Below are 13,691 nucleotides of genomic sequence, written 5' to 3'. Positions count from 1 at the left end.
TTGGCCCCGACTCATAGCGACCCCTCCTTGGGTTTCCGAGGCAGTATCACTACAGAAGTAGGATTGCCCAACCTTCCTTCTGAGGAGTGGTTGGTGGGTTTGAACTGCCAGCCTTCTGGTTAGCAGTCAACTGCCTTAGACACTATGCTACCAGAGATCCTTAGATGTCTAATAGGCATCTTAAATTGCCCTATCCAAAACAAAACTCCTGATCTTCCCCTGGAAACTGTTCCTCACATAATGTTCTGTACCTCGGTCAATAGCATTTCCATCTTCCCAATTCTTGCAGTCAAAAATCTTGCAGCCATTACTTACTGTTTCCTTCACATTCCACATCCAATCCATCAGAAATCTTACTGGCTCTATCTTGTCAATAAATTCCAGCCTTCTTTGTCTATCACCTCCATTCAGCTCCAAGGAAGAACTATTATCTCTTGCTCCATCGATTTTTGTAATTGTCTCCCCTTTGGTCTGGGTTTACCCTTTACCCCCTACAGACTTTTCTCAATTCATTGGGCTAAATTTTCCTATAGAAACATAAGTCTTCTCATGTTATTCCACTGCTCCTAATCATTTCCCTTTTCACTCGGTAAACAATCTAAAATGTTACCTGACCTTACATAATTTTCTCCTACTGACTTCAGGTCCTATCAGTCTCCCTTTTTCTCACTCTACTCCAGCCACATGACTCTACTTGTTCCACTGTATTTGGAGTGAGCCTGCCTCAGGACCTATGCACTTTTCCTGGATTTTTTTTTCTCACATATGGTCACATGATTTTCTCCCTTGCCTCATTTAGATGTCTGAGCAAATGTCATCTTTTCTGTGAGGTTTTGTTTGAATCGACTTGATGACAGTAGTTTTGGTTTTCATTTTTATTTAAAATAATTAAGGTATATAATTTTCCTAAAAATCTGTATCCTCCTTCACTGCTTTATTTCTCCATAGATCTTGTCACCATATCTTTTGGTTCTCTAGTGTTGCTGTTACAGAAATGCCACAAGTGGATGGTTTTACCAAACAGGAGTTTATTCTCTTATAATTCAGGAGGTTAGAAGTCCTAGTTCAAAGTGCCAAGTCTAGGGGCTGGGTGAAGGTCCCTCAACCTTGGGCTTCAGCTTTGCCTCTTGCTCCCATTGCACTGAAGCTGGAGGCTTCTCTTAACATAGGCAGCTGCTAGCTGCTGATGCTGACAAACCCAATGTAAACAAGTAAAATGGTACAGTCTCAAGATTATTAAACAACATGGCAGGCCACTGGTTCTAGTCCAGGAATAATCCTAAGATTGGCAAACAACATGGCAGGCTGCTGAATGAAGAATAAGCTACATGCAGGATCCTAGCATGCCAAAAAGCTCCAAGACCTTTTTCAAAGCTTCCTCTTATATATTAGAAGCAGATCACATCCTTAAGACAGGTACTTAGCTACTCACAGCAGATTCCACCATGGAGTTGATTACCAGTCTCCTCATGGGAAATCACTACTGCCTAGCCACTCAAAACCAGGCCCAGCCAACTTGACACATAACCTTAACAGCCACACAGTCTAACATACTATCTTTTTATTTTATTTATTGTCTGTGTCTCCCGTAACAATGTAACCAACACTAGGGCAAGGTTTTTGTTGTTGTTGCTGTTGTTGTTTGTTTTATCTATTTAGTGGTATGCTCAGTGCTTAAAACAATGCCTGGCATATACAAACCAAACTGAAACCCATTGCCATCAAGTTGATTCTGACTCATAAGGACCCTATAAGACAGAGTAGAACTGGGTTTCCAACACTGCAAATCTTTACAGAAGCAGAGTACATCACCTTCCTCTCACTTCCTGGCACATAATAGGTACTAAATAAATAAATTAAATTTGTTGAGCGTATGAAAGTAACAGATATATTTTCATGTAACAAATCTGGAACTTTTGAATTTACAGCCACATTCAATGGTTGGGCAAGTAATTCAAGAGTTTACCTTGGCTAGATTGCTCTGGAGATCCTTTCCCCAAAAATCAAGAACCAAGTTAAGCATATGCTAAGGACTCTGAGGATGCTGGCCCAGGCAGTATTTAGAAATCCACGTCTAAAAGTTTGCTTAGTTATAAGATTGTGTGTGTGTGTGTGCGTGTGTGTGAATCTTATTAATGAAATGCAGAAGTTCTAGGACAAACATCATAATAAGATTGGTGGCTCATCTATCAGTTTGTTGTGCTGTGGTGGCTTGCAGGTTACTGTGATTCTGAAGCTATGCCACTGGTATTTCAAATACCAGCTGGGTTACTAATGGTACACTGGTTTCACTGGAGCTTTAAGACTAAGATAGACCAAGAAGAAGGAAGAGGTGGTCCACTTCTGATGAAAAAGGTCAATGAAAATCTTATGAATTGCAGTAAAACATTGTCTGATATAGTGCTGGAAAATGAGCCCCTCAGGTTGGAAGGAACTCAAAATATGACAGGGGAAGAGCTGCCTCCTTAAAGTGGAGTCAACCTTAATGATGTAGATGGAATAAAGATTTCAAGACCTTCATTTGCTGGTGTGGCACAATTCAAATAAGAAGAAACAGGTGCAAATATCTACCACCTGTTGCAGTGTGAAATGTATAAATTATGAATCTAGGAAAACTGGAAGTTGAAAAAAAATGAAATGGAATGTATAAAGATCAATATCCTAGGCATTAATGAGCTAGAATGTATTAGTATTGGATATTTTTAATTGAAAAATCATATGCTCTATTATGCTAGGAATGACAAATTAAAAAGGAATAGTGTTATATTTATCACCAAAAAGAACATTTCAAGATCTATCATAAAGTACAATATTGCCAGTGATAGCTTAATATCCATACGCCTACAAGAAGACAAGTTACTACTACTATTATTCAAATTTACACACCAACCACTAAAGTCAAAGATGAAAAAATTGAAGACTTTTACCAACTTCCACACTTTGAAATTGATCCAATGTGCCTTCGACATGCATTGATAAGTACTGGTGATTGGAATCTGAAGGTTGGAAACAAAGAAGTGTAGGTTGAAAAATATGGCTTTGGTGATAAAAATGATGCCAGAGTTTGTATGATAAAATTTTGCAAGACCAATGCCTTATTCACTGCAAGTATCTTTTTCCAACAACATCAACAGGGACTATACATGTTGCTAGATGGAATACACAGGAATCAAATTGACATCTGTGGAAAGAGATGATGGAGAAGTTAACTATCATCAGCCAGAATAAGGCCAGAAGCTGACTGTGGAACAGACCATCAATTACTCATATTCAAGTTCAAGTTGAAGCTGAGGAAAATTAAAACAAGTTCACAAGTTCAAAATATGACCTTGAGTAATGTCCCACCTGAATTTAGAGACAATCTGAAGAACAAATCTGACACATTGAATTTAATGACCAAAGACCAGATAAGTTGTGGGATGACAACAAACACACTATACATGAAGAAAGCAAAAGGTCATTATAAAGACAGAAAAGGAAGAGAAGACCAAAGGGGATGTCAGAAGAGACTCTGAAACTTGCTTTTGAAATGGAGAGTAGCCAAGGAGGATGGAAGAAATACTGAAATGAAAGAACTGAACAGATTTCAAAGGGCAGCTCAAGAAGACAAAGTAGAGTATTATAATAAAATGTGCAAAGACCTGAAGTTAAAATATCAGCAGAGAAGAACACTCTTGGCATTTCTTAAGTGAAAGAACTGAAGAAAAATTCAAGCCTTGAGTTGCAACATTGAAGGATTCTGTGGGCAAAATATTGAATACTGTAAGAAACATCAAAAGAAAATGGAAGGAACACACAGTCACTGTACCAAAAATAACTGGTCAATGTTCAAGCATTTCATGAGTCACCATATGATCAAGAAGCAATGGTATTGAAGAAAGAAATCCAAGCTGCACTGAAGGCATTGGCAAAAAACAAGACTCCAGGAATTGACTGACTACCCACTGAGATGTTTCAATAAATGGATGCAATGCTGGAAGCACTTACTCCTTTATGCCAAGAAACTTCAAAGACAGTTACATTGCCAACTGGATGAAGAGATTCAGATTTGTGCCTATTCCAAAGAAAGGTGATCCAACAGAATGTGAAGATTATCAAACAATATCATTAAAATTACACCCAAATAAGATTTTGCTGAAAATAATTAAAAAACAGCTGCAGCAGTATATTGACATGAACTGCCAGAAATTCAAGATGGATTCAGAAGAGAACATGGAAGGAAGGATATCAATGCTAATGTCAGATGGATCTTAGCTGAAAGCAAACAATACCAGAAAGATGTTTACTTGTGCTTTATTGACTGTGCAAAGGTATTCAACTGTGTGGATCACAACAAATTATGGATAACATTGTGAAGAATGGGAATTCCAGAACACTTAACTGTGCTCTTGAGAAACCTGTATATAGACCAAGAGGCTGTCATTCAAACAGAACAATGGGATAGTGGGTGGTTTAAAAATCAGGAAAGCTGTGTGTCATGATTGTGTCTTTTCACCATACTTACTCAATCTGTATACTGAGTAAAAAAAAAATCCCAGAAACTGGACTAAGTACAGAAGAATGACATCAGAATTGGAAGATGATACATTCACACCCTGCCATACACTGATGGCACAACCTTGTTTGCTGAAAGTGAAGAAGACTTGAAGCACTTAAAAAGACTTCAGTGTAGATTACACTTCAACGTAAAGAAAACAAAAATGCTCACAACTAGATCAATAAGCAACATCATAATAATTGGAGAAAAAAATCAAAGTTATCAAGGATTTCATTTTACTAGGATCCACAATCAATGCTGACAGAAGCAGCAGTCAAAAAATCAAATGATGTATTGCACTCAGCAAATCTTCTGCAAAAGACCTCTTTTAAAGTGTTGAAGAAAAAAAGAAAAAAAAAGCCTTTGAAGACTAAGTGTGCCACACCCAAGCTATATTGTCTTTTCATAGCCTCATAGGCATGTGAAAGTTGGAAGTGAATAAGGAAAACCTAAAAAAAATTATTCATTTGAATTGTAGTGTTGGTGAGGAATACTGAAAATACCATGGACTGCTAGAAGAACAAACAAATCTGTCTTGGAAGAAGTAAAGCTGGAATGCTCCCTAGAAAGGAGAATGGCCAGAGTTCATCTTTCATACTTTGGACTTGTTATTAGGAGGGACCAGTCCTTGGGGAAGGATTTCATGCTTGGTGAAGTAGAGGGTTAGCAAAAAAAGGCAGAACCTCGAGGAGATGGAGTGACACAGTGGCTGCAACAATGGGCTCAAGCATAGCAATGATTGTGGAGATGACGCAGGACCAGGCAGTGTTTTGCTCTATTTAACATAGGGTCATAAGGGTTGAAAGTGACTTGAGGGCGCTAACAACATCAGCTCTAGGAAGTGTTCTTTTTTTTTTTTTTTTCCTTTCAATTTTTTACTGTGACTTAGGTGCAAATTTGCAAAGCAGGTTCATTTTGCTCTCAAGAGTTCATATACATTTGGTTTCACAGCCCTGATTATAATCCCCAACCATAAAAATCTCTCCTCCCTTGTCCTCCCATGACTACCCCTTCCCTGTGCCCTTTTTATCTATGCATTCCTGTCTGTCTGTCCAATTTCCTTCTCTATGTTAATGCTACCCATCTGATGTCTCATGGTTGACTCATCTAAGGGGATGCATCTTCTTTGGCTAGGTGTTCTGCATGTAGGTTTTTCTACTATTTAGCTCAGAGCTAATCCACAGGAGACCATTTCAAAGCCCAAAGGATAACCCAGGGCCATGGTCTCAGGGGTTCCACCAGTCTCTATCCAACCAGTACTTTTGGTCATTTTTGTGTTTCAAATTTTTCCTCCCACTCTATCCAGGATCTCCAATTTTGATCCCTTTCCAAGTATTTGGTATTGGTAGTCAGGCACTATCTAGTTCTTCTGGTCTCAGGCTGAGGTCCTTGTGGTCCAACATATCTTAAGACTAATTGTTTCCAAATGACTTTGATTTTCTTTGGGAGCTCTGGTGGCACAGTGTCTAAGGCACTTGACTGCTAACAGGAAGGCTGACTGCTAGCCAGAAGGCTGGTTGTTCAAACCTACCAGCCACTCTCAGAAGCAAGGTCGGGCAATCTACTTCTGTAGTGATACCACCTCAGAAAACCAAGGAGGGGTCACTATGAGTTGGATCTGACTCGAGGGTAGTATGTTGCATTAGTTGTTTTGTTTTTTTTTTTTTTTTTTTCTTCTTCACTCTTTTTTGCTCCAGATGAGAGGAGACAAATAGTTTCATCTTAGATGACACTTGAAAGCTTTTATGACTCCAGTCACTACTAACCAAAATAGGATGTAGAACAAGATTTTTATGTACTATATTGTGCCAATTGAACATGATGTCTCTCAAAACTATGGTCCTGAGCCTGCAGACTGGGTGATTCTCTCCCTCAACATGTTTGGTTGCCTCTGAGAAACTACTCCAACATTGTCCTCTGTTACTTCTGTAATATTTGTGGATAATTTTGTAGTACAAGTACATATCTTCAGTAAGACTATCTTCAGCCAAATCCCTCCCTGGTCTTGGATATATTCCTATTCACCTACCCTCATCTGATCTTCTCATCTGTCTATGCATTTACCCATAGCCTAGTGTTTGCTGCCACTGGCAATGCAGTATTGTACATGTAATAGTATTTGCTTCTGTTGTCTATATCTTTTGTGCACATTTCTTTGTTCTCCCATTCCTCATTGTCGCCATGTGGGTCACCCATTCTTGTCATACAGCCCCTCCCCTCACCAAAATCAACATGTGACCCTGACTAGTCAGAAATTTTCCCTCCCAACCCCAGTAAAGAACAAAGTGAATTTCCTTCCCTATGTAAACCTCTCCTTCACTTTTTACAATAATGGACTCATACAATATTTGTCCTTCTATGACTGACTTATTTCACTCAGCATAATATCTTCCAAATTCATCCACATTGTGAGGTGATTAATGGATTCCTCATTGTTCTTTAATGTTGCATAGTATTCTATTGTGTGAATGTACTATAGTTTGGTTATCCATTCATCTCTTGATGGGAACTTACCTTGTTTCCGTCTCTTTGCTATAGTGAATTGTGCTGCGATAAACATGGATGTGCATATGTCTCCTCATGTCCTGGTTCTCAACTCATCAGGATATATTCCTAGTAATGGAATTCCTGGATCAAATGGTATTTCTATTTTCAATTTTCTAAGGAAATGCTATACCATTTTCCACAGTGGCTATACCATATTACAAATCTCATCAGCAGTGAATGAGAATTCCAGTATCTCTACACTCTCACCAGCATTTGTTATTTTCTGCCTTGTTGAACTTTGCTATTACCATTGCTGAGGTGAGATGAGATATCTCATTGTTGTTTTGATTTGCTTCTCCCTAATGGTTAATGATTGTGAGCATTTCCTCATATGTTTTTGGCCACCTATGTATCTTCTTTAGTGAAGTGTCTGTTCGTGTCTTTTGCCAATCTTAAAATTGGATTTTTGGTGTTGAAAAGTTGAAGTTTTCTATAAATTTTAGAGATAAGTCCCTTGTCAGATATGTCATAGCCAAATATTTTTTCCCAATCTGTAGCCTCTCTTTTTACCCTTTTGGAGAAGTCTTTTGATGCTCATAAGAATTTAATTTTTAAAAGCTCCCAGTCATCTGCTTTCTCTTCCACAGCTTGTGAGTTTTGGGTTGTGCTTGATAGTCTATTTATGCCATACATTAAGGACCCTAGATTTGCCCCTATTTTGTCTTTGATGAATTTTATGGTTTGGGGTTTTACATTTAAATGTTTGATCCAACTTGAGATCATTTTGGTGTATGGGGCAAGGCATGGGTATTGTCCTTTTATGATCAAAAAATTTTCTTCTGCTTTTTTATGGTTTCCCATGTTAGTATCTATCAGTAGAGAAACAGAATTTCAATTCTCAAACTTCACCTTCTCCCATAACCCTTGATACAGTTCTTTATTTCTACCCCTCACCAGTGAAGATTTGACTTGAATTTCCAGCTCTTTCTTCTCCTAGTTCAATGGTCTTAAATAGGGCACTTACTAAGTTGTCTTTTAAAGGACATTCTTATTTTCTTCATTCCATTCAAAACTGTTCAATTCTACTTGCCAAAGCCTGTGACCTCTTAAGTTAAGGGAAAACAAGAGGCCTTGGTAACATTGGAGTTGTGGTCAGTAGGTGAAGAATAAAGAGAGAGGCGAGGGATTCTTTGCAGTGTTTATCTTATATAGAATTTTAGATTAAAATTTTAATTACTCAGAATTCTTAGTGACAGATTTTGATTGGCTGTTTTTAAAAGATAAATTATTCTTAATATTAACCCCTTACCTTTCAGATTCTTTTGGCCATTCTTTGGAAAAGAAAGTGAAAAATAAGCAATTGGGGTGATGAGTACAAATGCGACGACAGACAAAAACATCAGGAGCCAAGACACTGTCAATGTTCCTGTCTGAAAACCCTGTGCTAGGGAAAATGTCCCTAATACAACCTGTGTAAGGGGGAAAAAAAAAAAGTGGTGATGAAAGTTATTCCCCAAAAAGTCAGTAATATCCCAGTCATGGTATTTGAAAACCCCATACCAAAAAGTTTCCTTATGCCAAGATTTAAATTTCTTTTTCAAATTTAGAAACACTGGAGTAATTATTTAAACATGAAATATAAGCATTATCTATATAGAACAAAATGAAATTTATCACATGAAGAAGGTAAAAGACCATTGGGTTCATTTCATCAGTGAACACAAATTGGTATCCCAAATTAGGTCTATCAAGCATATCATCAGAACCTACAATTTGATGGTTAAACTACTTTATCAAGAAAACAATAATTACCCAGACTGGAAAGCCCACAGGATTTCAATGAAAATCCAGACACCACATTATCGATCTTTGTTATGCTGGTTGGTGTCCCCGTTTGGGTGTACTTCAATAGACAAACATTACTGGATTTAAAATAAAAAAAAATTGAAACATGTTTTATTCCTCTAATAAGTAGGAAAAAAATAAATAATACGAAATTCTTATTTAGAGAGACACTTGCCATAGAGTCAATTCCAACCCATAGCAACCTCATGTGCAGTAGAGCAAGGAATTACCCTGAAAAATTTATCTAAAGGCATTGGATGAGTGAACTTGAGTCATATTATTGACACTATCAAGTGGTCATGTAAACTTGATTAGCTTTATCTTCATCAATTACACGATGGCATGAGTGGGTGATCACGAGAGTAGTATACAAACTAGTGGTTTTGCAAACCCTTTTCAGTCTTAACATTGTGATTTTTCATAATGCCTAGGAACTCACAATTTCCTGGCTTGCATTCACATCATATTGTCTTAGATGTAAAAACTGTTGTTTGACCTAAGCAAAAGAAAAGTCAAGGAATATTAATTATTAATTTATGTTTTACTTTGTTTTGGTTTCTTTATTGTTTTTGGAATAAATCTTTGATAGATTTATTTGCTTTTCACTTATCTTCTTGTGAATATGGAGAGCAGAATGTCAAAATCTAATGTTAAAGTAGAATTTATAATACTAATAATTTAACTTGCATAATATTAATAATTTGAACTTCATGTTTTTCGTTGGACTTTAGATAAATGTACTGAACTGTCCAATTGTGTTGTTATTTTTGCTGGGTGCTGTCAAGTAGATTCTGACTCATAGCAACCTCATCTAACAGAGTTAAAAAAAAAAAAAAAAAAAAACCTCACTGCAGTCGAGTCTATTGCTCGATTACAACTCATAGCGACCCCTCCTTGGGTTTGCGAGGCAGTGTCTCTGCGGAAGTAGATGCCCAGTCTTCCTGCCAAGGAGTGGCTTTGAATTGCCAGCCTTCACGTTAGCAGTCATATGCCTTAGGCACTATGCCACCTAACAGAGTAGAGCTGTCCAAAAAGTTTTTGTCGGCTGTATTCTTTATGGAAACAGATTGCCAGATCTTTCTTCTACGGAGCTACTGGGTGAGTTCAAACCTCCAACCTGCTGATGAGCAGCCAAGAGCTTAATCTTTGCACCACCAAGCATTCTTATTCAAATCTAAGACATTTCAAATATTTCTAAATATAAAAAATAATAATGGCATTTTTCCCTAATAATTTTTAATGAGAAGAGCACAGATTATTAAAAAGATTAAACAAACAAAAAAATCACTGCCATTGAGTGGGATGCGACTTATAGCGACCCTTCCTTGGGTTTGGGAATCAGTGTCACTGTAGAAGTAGATTGCCTAACCTTCCTTTCAAGGAGTGGCTGGTGGGTTTGAACTCCCAGCCTTTTATTCCTGTAATAAATCAAAATTCAGTACAGGACAGAGTCAAACATTTCATGTAGGCTTTAGCTGTTTAGTCTTTGTAAAGGAACTGTTATTGGAAGAGAGAGAGAGGTATATAGGTTTTTATTTTTCACTCAATAGTTTTAGCTAGCCTTATTTAGGCTGCAGAGGGCTAAATCAGACCAATTGGAATTGTTTCAAAAAATATCATTTTAAAAGTGTAGCAGTTTTGAAATTAGCTAGGAGATGGATTAAGCACTTTTGTGTGTGTGTGTGTCTGCATTTAAAATAAACAAAACTCCTTACCACAACAATGGGAGCTCTGATGGCCTAGTTCCTAAGGCATTTGACTGCTAACCTGAAGGCTGGCAGTTCAAACCCACCAGCCACTCCTTGGAAGGACGATTGGGCAATCTACTTCCATAGAGATCCTACCTTGGAAACCCAAGGAGGGGTCGCCATGAGTTGGATTGGAATCAATGGCAGTAAGTTTGTTTGTTTGTTTGTTTGTTTGTTTGAATGTATCCAAGTTAAAGGCGTTTTTTGGAAGAAAACTATGAGTAGTTATCATAGAAAAGTTTTCTTGGTTTTAAAAATATAAACGTTAACATCAAGTGGGCTAAAAAAATTATTTTTTAGTGAACTACCATATTGTTTTTCATTGGGTACCCACATGTGGTATTCTTAGGATAACCTAAGTTTATAGCTTACTCACCGATGCTGTGGGCTGGGAAAATGCCTTGTGGCATATGTAAAAAAATGACAGTGGATGTCATTTGTGCATCTCTCTTGACATTCATGAGCAGACTTAGTAATAGAGGCATTATAGTTCATGCCCTTCATATCTAGATCCATGTAAACGTTTTTGTTACAAGCTGAAAATAAAAGCAAATAATACAGTTTTCTTCCAGGGGCAACTCCCATATTTCTATCTTAGCGATTGTTCTTCTTGATACACTTTTTCTCACTTTCCCTCCTAAGATCTTGTTTTGCTTTGCTTCAATCCACTCAATTCCTACTCTAACATGAATGCAATAAAATAATGCCAATGTCCTTCATATTTTGCAACAATATTAAATTCTTGTTTTGATTTCTGACCTGGCCTCTCTTTTCTCCTTAACTCCACTGCTTGATTAATTCACTAATTAATCTATTAAAATATCTATTTCACCATTAAATAAAGTGTTAACAAAACACTTATAATTGCTCCCTTTGATTTGAATTGATATGTTTAATAATGACATTCATGTAAAATTTTAGATTGAGAAGAAGAAAGGAAACAAGTGAGAACTTAAATAGTAAGACAAGCCCTTTTGCAAGGAAAATACTTTTTAGTGGACTATAGTGTGTGTATGTGTGTGTGTGTTGGGGGAGTGTCTATATGAAGGCTATTTTTTACTTTATACTGAAAGAATTTCATTAGAGGTGTTTATTCCCATACTGCAGGGTTTTGTTTTATAGCCATAAAACAAATTTTTATGTTACTGTTGTATAAATTATAGTAAGTTGTTGTTTTTGTTATGTGCCCTCAAGTCATCTTTGACTCATAGTGACCTCTCTTTGGGTTTCTGAGGCAGTATCACTACAGAAGTAGATTGTCCAGTCTTCCTTCTGAGGAGTGGCTGGTGGGTTTGAACCACCAACCTTCTGGTAAGCAGTCAAGTACCTTAGGCACTACGCCACCAGAGCTCCCATCATATTAAGTTGTTGTTGTTGTTGTTATGTGCCGTCGAGTCGGCCCGGACTCATAGTGACCCCTCCTTGGGTTTCCGAGGCAGTATCACTATGGAAGTAGGATTGCCCAACCTTCCTTCCGAGGAGTGGCTGGTGGATTTGAACCGCCAGCCTTCTGGTTAGCAGTCAAGTGCTTTAGCCACTATGCTACCAGAGCTCCTATCATATTAAGTAGCTTTATTAAGTCAAACAAAAAGATCTTACCACTTATTTGGTGTGGGCATTGTTTGAAAGAATACCCAGAAATTGCTCCTGATATATTCACCTTTGGCAGTGTTTCAATAACACTGTCTTTCAGTACACAAGTAAACCTATTTTTCAAAAAAAGTAACATTACTCAGTGGGAATGTATGTTTTCTTTTTTTTTTTTTTTTTTTTTTTTTTTTCACTTCTTATTATCATTTGGGTGAAAGTTACAGAGCAAATTTTCCATTCAACAGTTCATACATTTTGTTTTGTAATATTTATTGCAATCCCCACAATGTAGCAGCACTCTTCTCACTTTCTCCCTGTGTTTACTATTTCCATTCATCCCTCTCTCCTATCCTTTTCTACTTTCTGTGCTTTATCACTGGGCAAATGCTGTCCCTTAAAGTTACTTGTTCTAAGGAGTGCATACCTCCCTAGTGTTGTTCACCGTATACACCTGTCTATTGTTTGGCTGAAAGTTGTGCCATGGGTGTGAGTTCAAAGTTCAAGTCAAGGCTTGAAAGGTGTCTAAGGGCCATAGTCTTGGGGATTCTACCAGTCTCTATCAGACCAGTAAGCCTGGTTTTTCATTATTGTGAGTTTTAGTCCACATTTCTCTTCCACTCTCCCCAGGACCCTTTCAGAGCGGTCAGCAGTGTTAGCCCAGCACCATCTAGTTATTCAGGTCTCAGAACCATGGAAGCTGGGTTGTGTGGCCTGTTAGTCTTATGGACTAATTATTTCCATGCATCTTTTATTTTCCTCACTCTTCTTTGCTCCAGATGGGAAGAGACAAATAGTTACAATTTAGGTGGTCACAGGAATGCATGTTTTCAAAAAACAGGACATAAGGAGAAAGCCAAATAGAAGGAAATAAACAGCTATATCTCATGCCAAGACAAACATTTTTTTAGCAAAATTGTAAGTTTATTTCTCACTCCAATTTCCCTATATTAAAAAAAAAATTAACACTTTTTCTTAAAAGTAAACAAATTTCTAGATGTAACTCACTGCTTATTTTGTACATCTGTAAGCTACATTTTAAATGGATACATAAGTATGTATTTAATATATCAGTTTGCCTGTGGATCTGCAGAGCCTGCTGTCTGTCTCATTCAAAACAAAGCTTCCCAACTCCTGTTCTAAATTCTAGCATTTTGTAAGTTTAGGGTTTTAGGTAAATGTCCATTAATGCAGTAAAAAACAAAAAATCACAAAGATGCTGATAACTTAATTCTTCAGAAAGCTTTTGTTTTCAGGTTCAAAATGATTCTTCAAAACTCTCTCAGACAACAGGACATTAGAGCAGTGCCAAAATATCACCTCATGTATGACTAGCAAATTGAAAAGTGAACATTTTACCTTTGCAGTGGAGATAGTTTGCTGTCACCTCCTTGACTGAGAGAACTGAAATACAGCTTTTAAGAGTTGGACGAACTGGAATAAGTGCCCCCTGATACAGGTGTTTGCAATAAGAAATGTGGAGAAGG

The 13,691-nt window shown here is 37.4% G+C and overlaps 1 protein-coding gene across 1 annotated transcript in view; it reads right to left on the bottom strand.

Annotated features, from left to right (window-relative positions):
- The window catches only part of F11 (coagulation factor XI), a 46,537-nt gene that overhangs the window by 13,881 nt on the left and 18,965 nt on the right, over positions 1 to 13,691 (bottom strand). The window contains exons 3-6 of the mRNA XM_042781991.1: positions 12,217 to 12,324; positions 10,994 to 11,153; positions 8,837 to 8,946; positions 8,334 to 8,493 (exon numbers count right to left, since the gene is read on the bottom strand). Of these exons, the coding sequence (XP_042637925.1) occupies positions 8,334 to 8,493; positions 8,837 to 8,946; positions 10,994 to 11,153; positions 12,217 to 12,324 (538 nt within the window). The remainder of the gene's footprint in view (positions 1 to 8,333; positions 8,494 to 8,836; positions 8,947 to 10,993; positions 11,154 to 12,216; positions 12,325 to 13,691) is intronic.

This window comes from Orycteropus afer, unplaced genomic scaffold (assembly GCF_000298275.1).
Source record: "Orycteropus afer afer isolate SDZICR_OR568_19922 unplaced genomic scaffold, OryAfe1.0 scaffold00215, whole genome shotgun sequence".
NCBI classification, from domain to species: Eukaryota; Metazoa; Chordata; class Mammalia; order Tubulidentata; family Orycteropodidae; genus Orycteropus; species Orycteropus afer.
This window is presented reverse-complemented; position numbering and strand designations above follow the sequence as displayed.